Source organism: Amblyraja radiata, chromosome 21, assembly GCF_010909765.2.
Source record: "Amblyraja radiata isolate CabotCenter1 chromosome 21, sAmbRad1.1.pri, whole genome shotgun sequence".
Lineage (NCBI taxonomy): Eukaryota > Metazoa > Chordata > Chondrichthyes > Rajiformes > Rajidae > Amblyraja > Amblyraja radiata.
In genome coordinates this window covers 29,892,851-29,906,013 of record NC_045976.1, presented here as the reverse complement: position 1 = coordinate 29,906,013, position 13,163 = coordinate 29,892,851, and the positions used below count along the sequence as shown (strand labels likewise).

Genomic DNA, 13,163 nt, shown 5'->3' with positions numbered 1-13,163 from the left:
CCAAGATGCTCACACTGTCAGTCCTATTATTATGCAGTGTTAACTTCCTCTTGGCTTCCTGCAGTCATGGCTAATGTGTGTGTTTTAAAACTTGAGCACTTTGGAGGTCAGGATGACTGATGTCATGGGTCTACTACCTCTTATGATTTTACTCATTTGGGGCACTTTTCTGTAAATCTCTGCCCTTGTTGCGAATGCGGGGATGGGGAGAGAGAGCAGTGTTACGGGGTATGGATGAGACCCTGGTGTGAGCTTCATCTATGGTGGCGGAGGGGAATCCCCGTTCCCTGAAGAACGAGGACATTTCCGATGCCCTGGTACAGTAATTTTCCCTAGTTCAAAAAGGGTATTGGCGTTTAAGAGGCTTCTAGATAGGCACGTGCTGGGAATGGAGGGATATAGATCATGTCTTGGCATTATGTTTTGCACAAACATTGTGGGTCATAGGGCCTGTTCTTGTGCTTTAATTTTTCTGTTCTACATTAATGGAATCATAGCAGCCACGCACCAAGTACTGGGTAAGATCAGAAGCCATCCTAATCTTGAGATGTTTGTGTCAGAGCCTCATCAGGGTACAGGAGATATAAACATCATACTCATGTCAGTGGATTACACACATTCTATAAAGTAACTGAAACCCACATACTGGCTGATTGGGCCAAGGATACAGTCAATGTTCAATTACATCACAAATACAAGGATAGATTCTGGCCCTGGCAGTCCCACTCTGGAATTTCATTCAAACCAACTGGTACCTGCAGTGGAGTGCCAAAGTCACGAGGCGGAGAGAAAGGGAAAGCTATGGCTGTGGTCAGGAGTCAACATAATCAAAAGTCTGTCCCATCCCAGTTATACCTACAGTGCCCCCCATAATGTTTGGGACAAAGACCCATCATTTATTTATTTGTCTCTGTACTCCACAATTTGGGATTTGTAATAGAAAAAAAATCACATGTGGTTAAAGTGCACATTGTCAGATTTTATTAAAGGGTATTTTTATGCATTTTGGTTTCACCATGTAGAAATTACAGCTGTGTTTATACAGTCCCCGTATTTCAGGGCACCATAATGTTTGGGACACATGGCTTCACAGGTGTTTGTAATTGCTCAGATGTGTTTAAATGCCTTCTTAATGCAAGTATAAGTGAGTTCTCAGCACCTAGTCTTTCCTCCAGTCTTTCCATCACCTTTGGAAACTGTTATTGCTGTTTATCAACATGAGGACCAAAGTTGTGCCAATGAAAGTCAAAGAAGCCATTATGAAACTGAGAAACAGGTATAACATTGTCAGAGACATCATCCAAACCTTAGGCTTACCAAAATCAACTGTTTGGAACATCATTAAGAAGAAAGGGAGCACTGGTGAGCTTACTAATCGCAAAGGGACTGGCTGGCCAAGGAAGACCTCCACAGCTGATGACAGAAGAATTCTCTCTATAATAAAGAAAAATCCCCAAACACCTATCCGACAGATCAGAAACACTCTTCCAGAGTCAGGTGTGGATTTGTCAATGACCAATGTCCGCAGAAGATTTCATGAACAGAAATACACTGCAAGATGTAAACCACTGGTTAGCCGCAAAACAGTTACAGTTTGCCAAGATGTACTGAAAAGAGCAACCACAATTCTGGAAAAAGGTCTTGTGGACAGATGAGACAAAGATTAACTTATATCAATCAGAGTGATGGCAAGAGTAAAGTATGGAGGCGAGAAGGAACTGCCCAAGATACAAAGCATACCACCTCATCTGTGAAACACTGTGGTGGAGGTGTTATGGCCTGGGCATGTATGGCTGCTGAAGGTACTGGCTCACTTATCTTCATTGATGACACAACTGCTGATGGTAGTAGCATAATGAATTCTGAAGTTTATAGACATATCCTATCAGCTCAAGTTCAAACAAACGCCTCAAAACTCATTGGCCGGTGGTTCATTCTACAGTAAGACAATGATCCCAAACATACTGCCAAAGCAACAAAGGAGTTTTTTAAAGCTAAAAAATGGTCAATTCTTGAGTGGTCAGGTCAATCGCCCGATCTGAACCCAATTGAGCATACCTTTTATATGCCGAAGAGAAAACTGAAGGGGACTAGGCCCCAAAACAAGCATAAGCTAACGATGGCTGCAATACAGACCTGACAGAGCATCACTGAGAAGACACCCAGTAACTGGTGATGTCCATGAATCGCAGACTTTAAGCAGTCATTACTTACAAAGGATATGCAACAATACCTGTAATATCTCTTTACCTGTATTGAAGCAATTAAACACACCTGAGCAATTACAGATGCCTGTGAAGCCATGTGTCCCAAACATTATGGTGCCCTGAAATAGGGGGACTATGTATAAACACTGCTGTAATTTCTACATGGTGAAACCAAAATATATAAAAATGGCCTTTATTAAAATCTGACAATGTGCACTTTAACCACATGTGATTTTTTTTCTATTACAAACCTTAAATTGTGGAGTACAGAGGCAAATAAATAAATGATGGGTCTTTGTCCCAAACATTATGGAGGGCACTGTGCACTTCCCTGCTCCTATCTGGCAGAACGTAGACGATTGATAGTGCACACCACCATATTCAGCCACAACTTCTTCCTGTTTTCTTTGGCTTCTGAACTGTTCTAGCGTAAGCTGGGGTACTGACAGATTCACCTCTACCCGCTTGCGGACATTGGACTTTTGTCGATGGGACTATTGCGTTACAATACTAAGAACTAGATTCAGCACTCTGCACCCTTTCCTGTGCCAATTGTTCATGAGTTTGGCTTGATGGTATTAATGCATCATACATATGGTCTGTTTGGATAACATGCAAAACAAAGCATTTCACTGTATCTCAGTACACCTAACAATAAACCTAAGTCTAATGGCAAAGGGCTAGAGAAGGATGCCCATGGTCAATTCTCATGAGTTTTTGTATTTGTTTGAATGAAGGAAAATTATCTTACAGAGCTTACTCAGCACCAAGTATTAAGAATAGTGTGAAACCCCTTCTCTTCAATTACCTTCTACTCCCTCGTAATCCAGATGGTCTTCGGCTTGATCCTGCAAGTCATTTAATTCTTCTTCCACATCCCCTGCTTCAATTTCTAACTCTTCTATTACCCGCCCACGTAGAGCAATCTGCAGAGGAAAGACTTCATTAACATAATGATAAACACCAACAGCAGGAGCACCGACACAAATCGGAATGCATCTGCAAATGCATTAGGGACCATAGAATCAGAATCTATATTTTCCAATTCCGTCCCAGACTCCCCCGCATACAAAACACCTAAATTACTCATTAGCAACCCAGAAACCGAACAGAGCTTCCTCGTCATTTCATCCATCTAATGGTCGACACAATTCCAGAAAATTAATTCATAGATCTCTGAACATGGAACAAATTTCACCTGCCTGTGATAGATCAGTCCATGCACACGAAAGGCCCCGAGCCACATGCGACACCTCGAACCATGCACAACTCTGACACCCTCCTAATAATGCATCCAACATCAAGGATAGAGCGGGCCAAGTATTTCCCTTGCCCCCCCCCCCCCACCTTGAAACATACTCTTCCCCCAAAACATTTACCTACTTTCACGATGGTCTCTGACTCACTTTAAGACTTGCCCCAACCCTCTCAGAAAAAAAGTAATTCATCCCATCGTTGCTTGCTGCATCATTCAAAAAGATTATTTTGTTAATCCTATCACCATTTTTCTCTGCCATGTCTTATTTACCTTCTCCCCAACCAAGCCATATCTAATCATATATCCGCATCACCTCCTCGAGACAACAGCCATTATATGCAAATGTGCAATTTTGTTGATAAGCCAAATCACACATCCCACTTTTGAGTCTGAATCGAACCATGTACCCATATCTGGAAGGATTACCAAAAGAGATTGCCGTACCTCTAATTACAGCTGTGAACAGATTATACAGCAGAGACTGAGAATTATCGCAAGGTTTCTGGTTAAATGATCCTACACCACCCTGATCCAGACGAGGAACCAGAATAAATATTGCTGAATTTGACAGCATCTAGTGATTATTCTCTGCTGATATAACTTGCACTCACTCACCATCCTCTGCTGATACTTCCTTTGTGCACCAAGTCTTTCCTTCATGTGTTTCCAGTACAGAACTTCCATATCTGCAACACAAACATTTTAATAAAATGTTTATTACTTACTCAAACTTCTACTCTTAATACAAATTGATCCCTACTTTGCCAAGCCTGCTCCGTACATAGAAACGTGCAAAGCAAACAGGCCCTTTATCTGTTTAAGAAGGAACTGCAGATGCTGGAAAATCGAAGGTACACAAAAAAGCTGGAGATACTCAGCGGGTGCAGCAGCATCTATGGAGCGAAGGAAAAAGGCAACGTTTCAGGCCGAAACCCTTCTTCTCAAAGGAAAAAGGCAACGTTGCCTTTTTCCTCCGCTCCATAGATGCTGCTGCACCCGCTGAGTTTCTCCAGCTTTTTTGTGTACCTTTGAGGCCCTTTATCTGTATTGAAGTTAACTAAATTAAAAGTTAAACTCATCTCCTCTGCCTGCACGTGATCTATATCCTTTAATTCCCTGCATTGTCCTCCACATCTCCTTTAAACCTTCTCCCCCAAACTTAAAACTATATTCTCTAGCCTTTGACAATTCCATTCTAGGAAAAATATTACAACTGTCTACCTTATAAGGTCATAAGGAATAGTAGAATTAGGTCATTCGCTCCAAGAAGTCTACTCCGCCATTCAATCGTGGCTGATCTATCTCTCCCTCCTAACTCCATTCACCTGCCTCCCCCCCCATAACCTCTGACACCTGTACTAATCGCGGAATGATTCTTGTTCAACATCCATTCTTGGCTCTATTTTAGCTGATGTAGTTGTGGTCTTCTCCAATTATATCATCATATTCTCTTTAAAAAAAAACAATGACCCCTTGACCCGTATAAACCACCATTAAATCATATAATGTATTTCTAAGCTTTCTCCCATCAAATACACACCTCTATTTCCACATTTCTATTTTAATCGCTCAGACAGGTGTCTACTCCATCCCATAGGTTAGCCCTCGAAGAAACATCTTTATACTTATAAAACTCTGATCTTGGATGTGTGTATTGTACGATGTTCTTGTGCATTTCACATCTCCTCTAAAACACGATGCGCTAATGGTGAAATGTTTACATATTCCGATAGAGATTTACGCCGTGATGTCAAAAATCGCCTTATCTGAAATTTTCATGCCTTATTTCTCGAGTTATTTATGAAAATGGCCAAAAATGTCAAATAACTTAGAAAATAAACAAAATGGTCTCGCTGATGAAGTCACAATGGATCTGACTGCCTGCCACTGCGAGTGACATCACCCCTGTTCCGTCTTCTGTACTTTTTGGCTTCTTAACTTTCACTTCTTTAAATTTGTCACTTAGCGTTTTTAAACTACTGCTCATGCCGTGCTGCGTGCTCTGCTGGACTCTTTGAAGTTATAGAACATGGCGGCGGTCGTTATCGCCGTGCCTCCTGGGCTCGGGGAATCATGACGCCTTTTCCTTGCTGGAGATCCCGATCCCGATCCCACCTGGCCGACCTCCTCTCTGTCACCACCGTCCGATCATCTGTCACGCAGGTGGGTGGGCTTCCTCTTGCGGAAGACACTGTCGGCTGGCCCTCCGCTGCTTTTGGCCGTCCGCCCGCTTGCAGTGTCAGGGCCGCCCCCCTCTGTGCCTCACCTCCCCTCTGTGCCTCTCTCTGTGTCCCCCTCCCTCTCTAGCCGCGCCTGCGTGTTGAGGGGCTATGCGTGTTGATAGGGCGGGGCATGGGGTAAAAGGAGTGAATGAATAATATTAATATACTATCAATGGGGGTGGTTAGTGTGTGTCTGAGAGAGGTTGGTTGGTTTGTGTGTGTGTGTGAGAGAGAGAGAGAGTGAGTGAGGTTGGTGTGTGTGTGTGTGAGAGTGAGGTTGGTGTGTGTGTGTGTGTGTGTGAGAGAGAGTGAGTCAGTGTGGTTGGTGAGTGTGTGTGTGTGTGTGTGTGTGTGTGAGAGAGAGAGCGAGTCAGTGTGGTTGGTGAGTGTGTGTGAGGTTGGTGTGTGTGAGGTTGGTGTGTGTGTGTGTGTGTGAGAGAGAGAGCGAGTCAGTGTGGTTGGTGAGTGTGTGTGAGGTTGGTGTGTGTGAGGTTGGTGTGTGTGTGTGTGTGTGTGTGTGTGAGAGAGAGAGAGAGCGAGTCAGTGTGGTTGGTGAGTGTGTGTGAGGTAGGTGTGTGTGAGGTTGGTGTGTGTGTGTGTGTGTGTGTGTGTGTGTGTGTGTGTGTGTGTGTGTGTGTGACGCCGCAGGCCGCCCCCTCCCCTCGCAACCGCGCGTTGATGGGACGGGACCCAACGGTCTTGTATTCCATAAAATTAGTGACTAATTTCAATTGCTATTTAACTTCCCAACCCATCTACATTTCCATTCCATGTCTGAACGATATTTGCAAATATCGAGAAAATCTTACACAACAGCTTTGTGTAACAGAACGAATCTCAATACGGACAGTTTTTTAAACAAACACAACTCTCTGTAATGTGGGGGTGCCTGTACTGCAGTCCACAGAAACATCACTAGAAAACGTACTTGATTTCTCTTTAAAGTGCCAACATCGAACTCTTCTGTGCCACTGGCTTTCCTCAACCTCCAAAGCAAATATGCCATGTGGCCAGAGAACTACTCAGACCACTCAAATAGGGAATGAAGGCTATGGGAAATGGGCAACCCATGGCAGGCAATAGTCCTCAGCAAAGGAATTAGATTCTGTCAGACTTTGGGTGATATTCCTCATAGCCTACTCACTCCAATTGTTACATTCAATAAAGTCAGACATGATCTTCTCAATGAATCACTAGATAAGAACAAAGTTCGGTCCCACTTTATCGGGACTGCTTCCCACCTGCGAACATTGGTCCTTTCCTTTTGCTCTTCACATCACTCTGACCACCATAATCTGAGAAATTAAAAACAAAATAAGAAAACCATAGGGATCATGTATTGACAGATAAACACATTGAAGCACTGTAAAAAAAGAGAAATAGAGAGATCAATTTTAACAGTAATGAATGTCACTGTACAGAATACACTAACGGAAACACGATGGCACTGCGGTGCAGTCAGTACAGCTACTGCCTCACAGTGCCAGGGACCTGCATTCAATCCTGATTTTAGACTTTTAGAGATACAGTGCGGAAACTGTACGTCTTTTGAATGTAGGAGGAAACCGGAGCACCCAGAGAAAACCCACGCAGTCACAGGAAGAAAGTACAAGCTTCGTATGTGCAGCACCCATAGTCAGGATCAAACCTGGGTCTCTGGAGCTGTAAGGCAGCAGCTCTACCATTGTGCCACTGTGTTGCCCACCTCAGGTTATATCTGCATGGAGTTTGCAAATTCTCCCTGTACTCCGCTGTCTTCCCAAATCGGGTGGTTTTGTGGGCTAATTGGCCTCTGTAAAATTGCCGTTAGTGTATAGGGGGTGGATGCAAAAGTAGGATAACATAGAACTATTGTGGATCAATGGTCAGTGTGAAATCAGTAAACCAAAGGACCCGTTTCCATGCAATATCTCTAAACTAAACCAGGCATGCCATTTCAAAACATACTTTGTTTTATACTATGGATAACTTTGTTGTAACAGAAGATATTCATAATAACCGATTCACACGTAAAAGAACCTTGCATCATCCACGCTCAGTTGTAGATTATAGGAACAGCCCAATGTCAAAGTTACAGTTTTCAATGGGATAACCCAGTCAATGAGTACTCACATGTTGCACAAAACCATTTCCCAAACTCTTTCAATTTTCCGAAGTTTTTCCGTTTCCGTTTGCTTCCTATGACATTGATACATGATGGAATGAAAAAATGCCTTCCTAAAAAAAGACAAAAAGTTACCCATCAGCATCCTGAGAACAGAACTCATCAAATATCCCAAACATTCATATCCAAGCATAACGGATGCAGTTTATACCATCTAAAAACTGCATTTCAGTTCCTCACCCAGGCCTCTCAGACACCTTCCAAACCCATAACTTCTACCAACACGCAGCAACAGGGCTTGCAGGCTCATGGGAAGAACAGCATCTACCGGTTCCTTTCCATGAGGCATACCATTTGGACTCACTGCCAATGGTCTAAACCCAACAGCACCATGGGAATACTTTGAATAGAAGAGCAGATAAATAAAAAGCAGTCGTTCACCACTAGCTTCTCAAAAGGCAATTGGGCAAGGGTAATAAATGCTGGCCTTGTCAGAACCTGTAAAATGAAAATGTTAAATAGTTCCCTGTGGTAGTCAACTAGTTGAGACTTGGTGTTGGGCCATATTAGCACGGGAAATCCACAATAAGTATCCTGCACAATTATACTGCTGATACCAGGCTCCCCTAGTTAGATTATTGAAAAGGAATCGATAATTATCAAAATAGAATAAATATTTCTGTTTGCCAGATGTTCTACTTGCCAGGCCGAGTTCCTGAAACAATGCAATACGCAGAAACTGAACAAGGTAAATAGGGTACCTTTCTTGAACGGCTTGTCCTGTGTTGCTGCAAAAGGGTCCAAGCTCCTCCAGGGATCAAGTACTTCCTGCGGAACAAATAAAAAGTGATTGAACAAGTTGTACTGCAACAGTACGCCTTTATTGAATAGATGTGTGTCATAGCAATCCTGTAACACAAGCTGACAGGTCCATTCAGAAGAACAGCAGATGCATGGGAACATCTTTAAGATTCCCCTCCTTGCCACCATCATCCCAAGTTGTATCACGGATGCTTCCCATTTGTTTAGTTAAGGTCTTGGAATTTGTTCTAGCACCATTAAGAACACCCAGAATACATCAACAGCAACATTTAAGAAATGGTATATATCACCTTATCAAAAGGTACATGAGCATGCCTAATAATTCTGATTAAATGTTTTTATATTTTTTTAAAGTTAGTTCTGCAGTACAAATCCATGGCAACATACAAGAGATATCAGTGCCAATCACCTATATACATCCAATGTATACACCCATTTCTGTTCCTTTTGCCATCTCCTCCTTCCATGCCCCCCCTTTAACCTTTTATTCTCCATCTTACCTTTTCCTTCCTTCCCTTTCAACCCATATCCCTCCCTCTGACGTGACACTTCTCTTCCTTCCTTAAGTGACACCTTTATGTATCCATTTCACCGTTGCCACTATATGACCCATCTTCCAATCACCCCTCCTTACCTGTATTCACCAACCCATTGCCAGAATTTGGCCTACTCCTACCCCTCTCTTTTCCAGCATTATCTCCAACCTACTAAGTCTGAAGAAGAGTCCCAAGCCAAAATGTCACCTGTACATTTCTCATCATAGATGTTGCCTCACCTCTGCCGCCGAGCCGAACCCTTGCAGCCGAACACGAGACCCGGCGGGCCATGGCCTACTGGGGAGTGGGCAGGTGACCGTCGCGCCAGTCCCCCACGGCCGAACGCAGCCTGAAAGGAGCCTGCTGAGCCCTGTTTGTCCCCTGAAGACCAGAGACTGGGAGGATGGAGCGGGTGAAGACGGATGCGACCGGGAAGGAGAAAGGCCGGTAGAAGAAAGGGAACCAGAATCTGACCTACTGCGCCTTCAAAGTCAACTGCGAGATGCGCCCCCGGGGAACAAAGGTGGACGAGTGAGGAGAGGGACATCGGTTCGCTGGGTTACCCACACGTTCAACGAAAGGTGACGGCTGGAGGCCCGCAGCAGCCTGCGGCTTGCCTGGAACAGGCACCACTCATATTACATGGAGCATGGACTGGACTTATAAAATGGTGCCTCTTGCATATCAGTACATTATTTCTATAGAATTTGCTAATTGGGGAATATGCTTGGGTATGACAATACTTTGGATTGTTTAAGAAAATAATTTCACTGTTTATTTGCCTTTCACACGTGACAATGAAAGCACGATTGAAACATTGAAGCTCTGAGCTCATCCAGCACCTTGCCTTTTGCTCATGGAATATTATGTCCAGGATTGTGTTAGCATTACCTTCCTGTGTGTTGGGTCGATCTCCATCACCTGTTTCTCACGGAGCATGTACCTGCGTGCTTCAGGTACACCCTGCAGGGACATGAAGTGTTAATTTTAAACTTACATTGAGAGCAATCATACCCCAAGAGAGCAATAATTAGCTCACTGTACATGTCCTCATAGATCAGCCCCCAACAATAACCTGGCCCAAATCATCTTCCCCCACAACAGCTCCTACCTTCAGATGTGCCACATGTTCCTGATCCATGTTTTGTTCTGGCAACGGTGGAAGAAAGCAATCATCAACATCACCACCATCATCATCACTTCCTGTGGGACCCGAGGTAAGAGGATTCAACAATTGGGTTCAGTCCAGAAAATTTGAAAAAGCTGTTAGGTACAGCAACTTAATGGCAAATTAAAGGGTTGGTGTGGCAGTGATCAAAGATTGTAATTATTCCAAAACCAAGACTCTCCAGAAGTAGGGATGGCTTCATATTGGTTGGGCTGCCACTTGTCAGTTTACCATATGTTCTTGTACGCTGAAACAAGCCACAGGAACTCTCAGCAAAGTACAGGGACTGATTGTCAGCCAACGGCACAGCAGTGGCCACTTAGGATTTCCAGTTAGTACAGGGAAAGCTGGTAATAATTAGACTGCCACAGCAATTTCCAATCAAATTTGGGATCCTCCTCCTCTCCCTGCAAGTGACTCTTGTTGTAGTACTCGTATCAATGCAAGTTTTGGATTGTACAATTCTCAAGCAAATGGTATCCAACACTCAAAAATGGTGCTTGGTAAGTCTTTGGATGCTATCAATTCCCATAAACCAGACTCGATGAACACCTTCAGGAAATAGGAAAAGTTGGATATAAAAATATAGACCTTCATGGATCAGTAGGATCCATTTGGTTTCCAGTGAGAGGTTAATTTGTAGGTATTGATAACTTGCATTTACGCAGCAATTTAAAAAAGCCTACAACTGCACCCTGGGAAATCCTACTCTTACCTCTCAACCAGAGTGATCGTTCATGTCTCAATGTGGACTCCAATGGAGACTACTTATAATTAGCATCTCAGAAGAACAAAGCATTCAACTGTCAAATTGAGTTGGGGAGAGATGGCACTAGAAAATCAGATACATAGGCAGTTTTCTGCTATTAACTGTTGAGCTTCCTATACCAAGCATTTCGTTTAATGTTAACTGCATGTTAATAAACAACAGTAAAGATCTATAACCAGTGTATACTAATGAGAACCAAAGTATGGGGTTCCTGGGATGGGGGTTGGGGGAGAAGAGTTTAAACAAATTAGGCATTTACTCAAGTTCAAAAGAAAATAATGTATGTCACAGGTTTTATAGGGTCAATACGAGGCATGTTTCCCATGACGGGATCTAGAATCAGATACAGTTTCAAATTAAATGGTTGGTTATTGAAGATTGAGAGGATAAAATTCTTCACCCAGGGAGTAGTAATTCTACACCCTAGAGGGCTCTACAGGGAAGGAAATATGCAGTGTTACACTACCTGGCCTACATTTGCTTCCACACCCTCAGCAATGCAATTGTCTCTTAATTTGAGTTCCTAATTTCAAGGACCATTACACATAGACATTAAATTCTAATTTTATCAGTAATGCCCTTATCCTATGGTTGAATAAATAAAAAACACAGGCAAAGCAGGAACAACACTTGCACTGAAATTGTTGCTCTTCTCATTCCCCAGACCCTTCTCTTTAAGCTAATGAGCAGTTGCACCAAATTTTCAAGACCAAAATGCTTACCCGCATCTGAAAAGTGCAGTACAGGAACAGGAGCGCCACAGTCGCTATTCTCTATCACCATGTCTTGTGCAACATCCTGCAGGCCTGAAAACAAGGAATTGTATAAACTAATGAGCAGAATCCAACTGTGCTTCTGCCTGTGCTCACACCACACAATTCACACAGCCGTCTGCGCTCTCAGCAAGTGCTAGCATCAATCTCACAAGACATCTGTCCTCCTTTTAAGTTTCCAATTTAAAAAAAAAAGCATACAGCACAGGAAGACATGTTTATTGTAGCTGTACTGGCTTTTAGTCCTGAACAACTGAACCAGCTCTGGTCTTTTTGCCAATTACTTCAAATCCACATTTTCTTGTTATTTTCCTATCAGTGGTCGCAGTTACTTATCAGATTTCCACATAACCTTCCCTGGTTCAAGAGTACACCAGCTTTACCAATCCCCCTCCATTACTCATGCTCTTCATTCCAGGCACCATTCCGATAAATTGCCTCAACATTCATGGTTTTTACATGCTTCAACCCACATTTATTTAGCAGGGCAAAACTGCCCAAATCAGTTTACAATTGATATACAACATTAATTGAGAGGAAGATACCAACAAGATGTTTAAGAATATTGCAAAAGGTGAGATGAAGATAAAGAATCAGATTAGTTGAGAAAGGAAATTTCAGAACTTATAGCCTTAAAATCTAAAGACACATTGTCAATGGAAGAGCAATATAATTACAGGAATTAGAAGGGTTAGAATCTTAGTTGTAGGGCTGAAAAGTGGCATAGGAAGAGCACGGCTATTTGTAAACAAGGACAGAAGATTTGTAAACAAGGACAAATATATCAAAACAAGGCAGTGCAACAGAGCAATAACAGAGACACTGGGTGATTGGGAATTAGGTTATAGAAAGTGTTCTGGAGCAGCACAAGTTTACATGGAACATATGATGAGAAGGTAATTTTGAAGTCACCACATCAAGGGTGGGAAAGATCTCCCACACTCAAACAGGAAGAATTTGTATGGGAATAAGAAACAATAGCTTTGGTCTTCTTTTTTTTAAATAATTAGAGGGAAATAGTTTGGCTCAACCCCTGCTGTCAATTCAGAGACCCAAGTAGAAGGGTAAACAGAGATGATAGCAGAATATGCGTCAGAGTACACATGGAATCTGACCTAATGTTTCAGAAATGTTGCCAAAGGCAGGGTGTAAATAAGAAGAATCCAGCAAGAACTGGTCATTAGTAACTCCAAAGTTGATGGTGCAGGACAGTAAAGTTTTCCAGAATTCAATTAAAAGAGGTTTTATTTCAATACCATTTAAAAACAATTCACAGAATGTCATATCCTGACAGAGAGATGTAC

The 13,163-nt window shown here is 42.7% G+C and overlaps 1 protein-coding gene across 3 annotated transcripts in view; it reads right to left on the bottom strand.

Annotated features, from left to right (window-relative positions):
- ncaph2 (non-SMC condensin II complex subunit H2) overlaps positions 1–13,163 on the bottom strand; it is a 38,943-nt gene that overhangs the window by 11,878 nt on the left and 13,902 nt on the right. For 2 of the 3 annotated variants that reach the window (XM_033039930.1, XM_033039932.1), the window contains 8 exons: positions 11,809–11,892; positions 10,261–10,352; positions 10,042–10,112; positions 8,553–8,623; positions 7,800–7,904; positions 6,929–6,982; positions 4,081–4,151; positions 3,016–3,133 (listed from right to left, as the gene is read on the bottom strand). In XM_033039930.1, coding sequence (XP_032895821.1) covers positions 3,016–3,133; positions 4,081–4,151; positions 6,929–6,982; positions 7,800–7,904; positions 8,553–8,623; positions 10,042–10,112; positions 10,261–10,352; positions 11,809–11,892 — 666 coding nt within the window. Of the gene's footprint in view, positions 1–3,015; positions 3,134–4,080; positions 4,152–6,928; positions 6,983–7,799; positions 7,905–8,552; positions 8,624–10,040; positions 10,113–10,260; positions 10,353–11,808; positions 11,893–13,163 lie in introns of all 3 variants that reach the window. The other variant, XM_033039929.1, reaches the window with a different exon arrangement.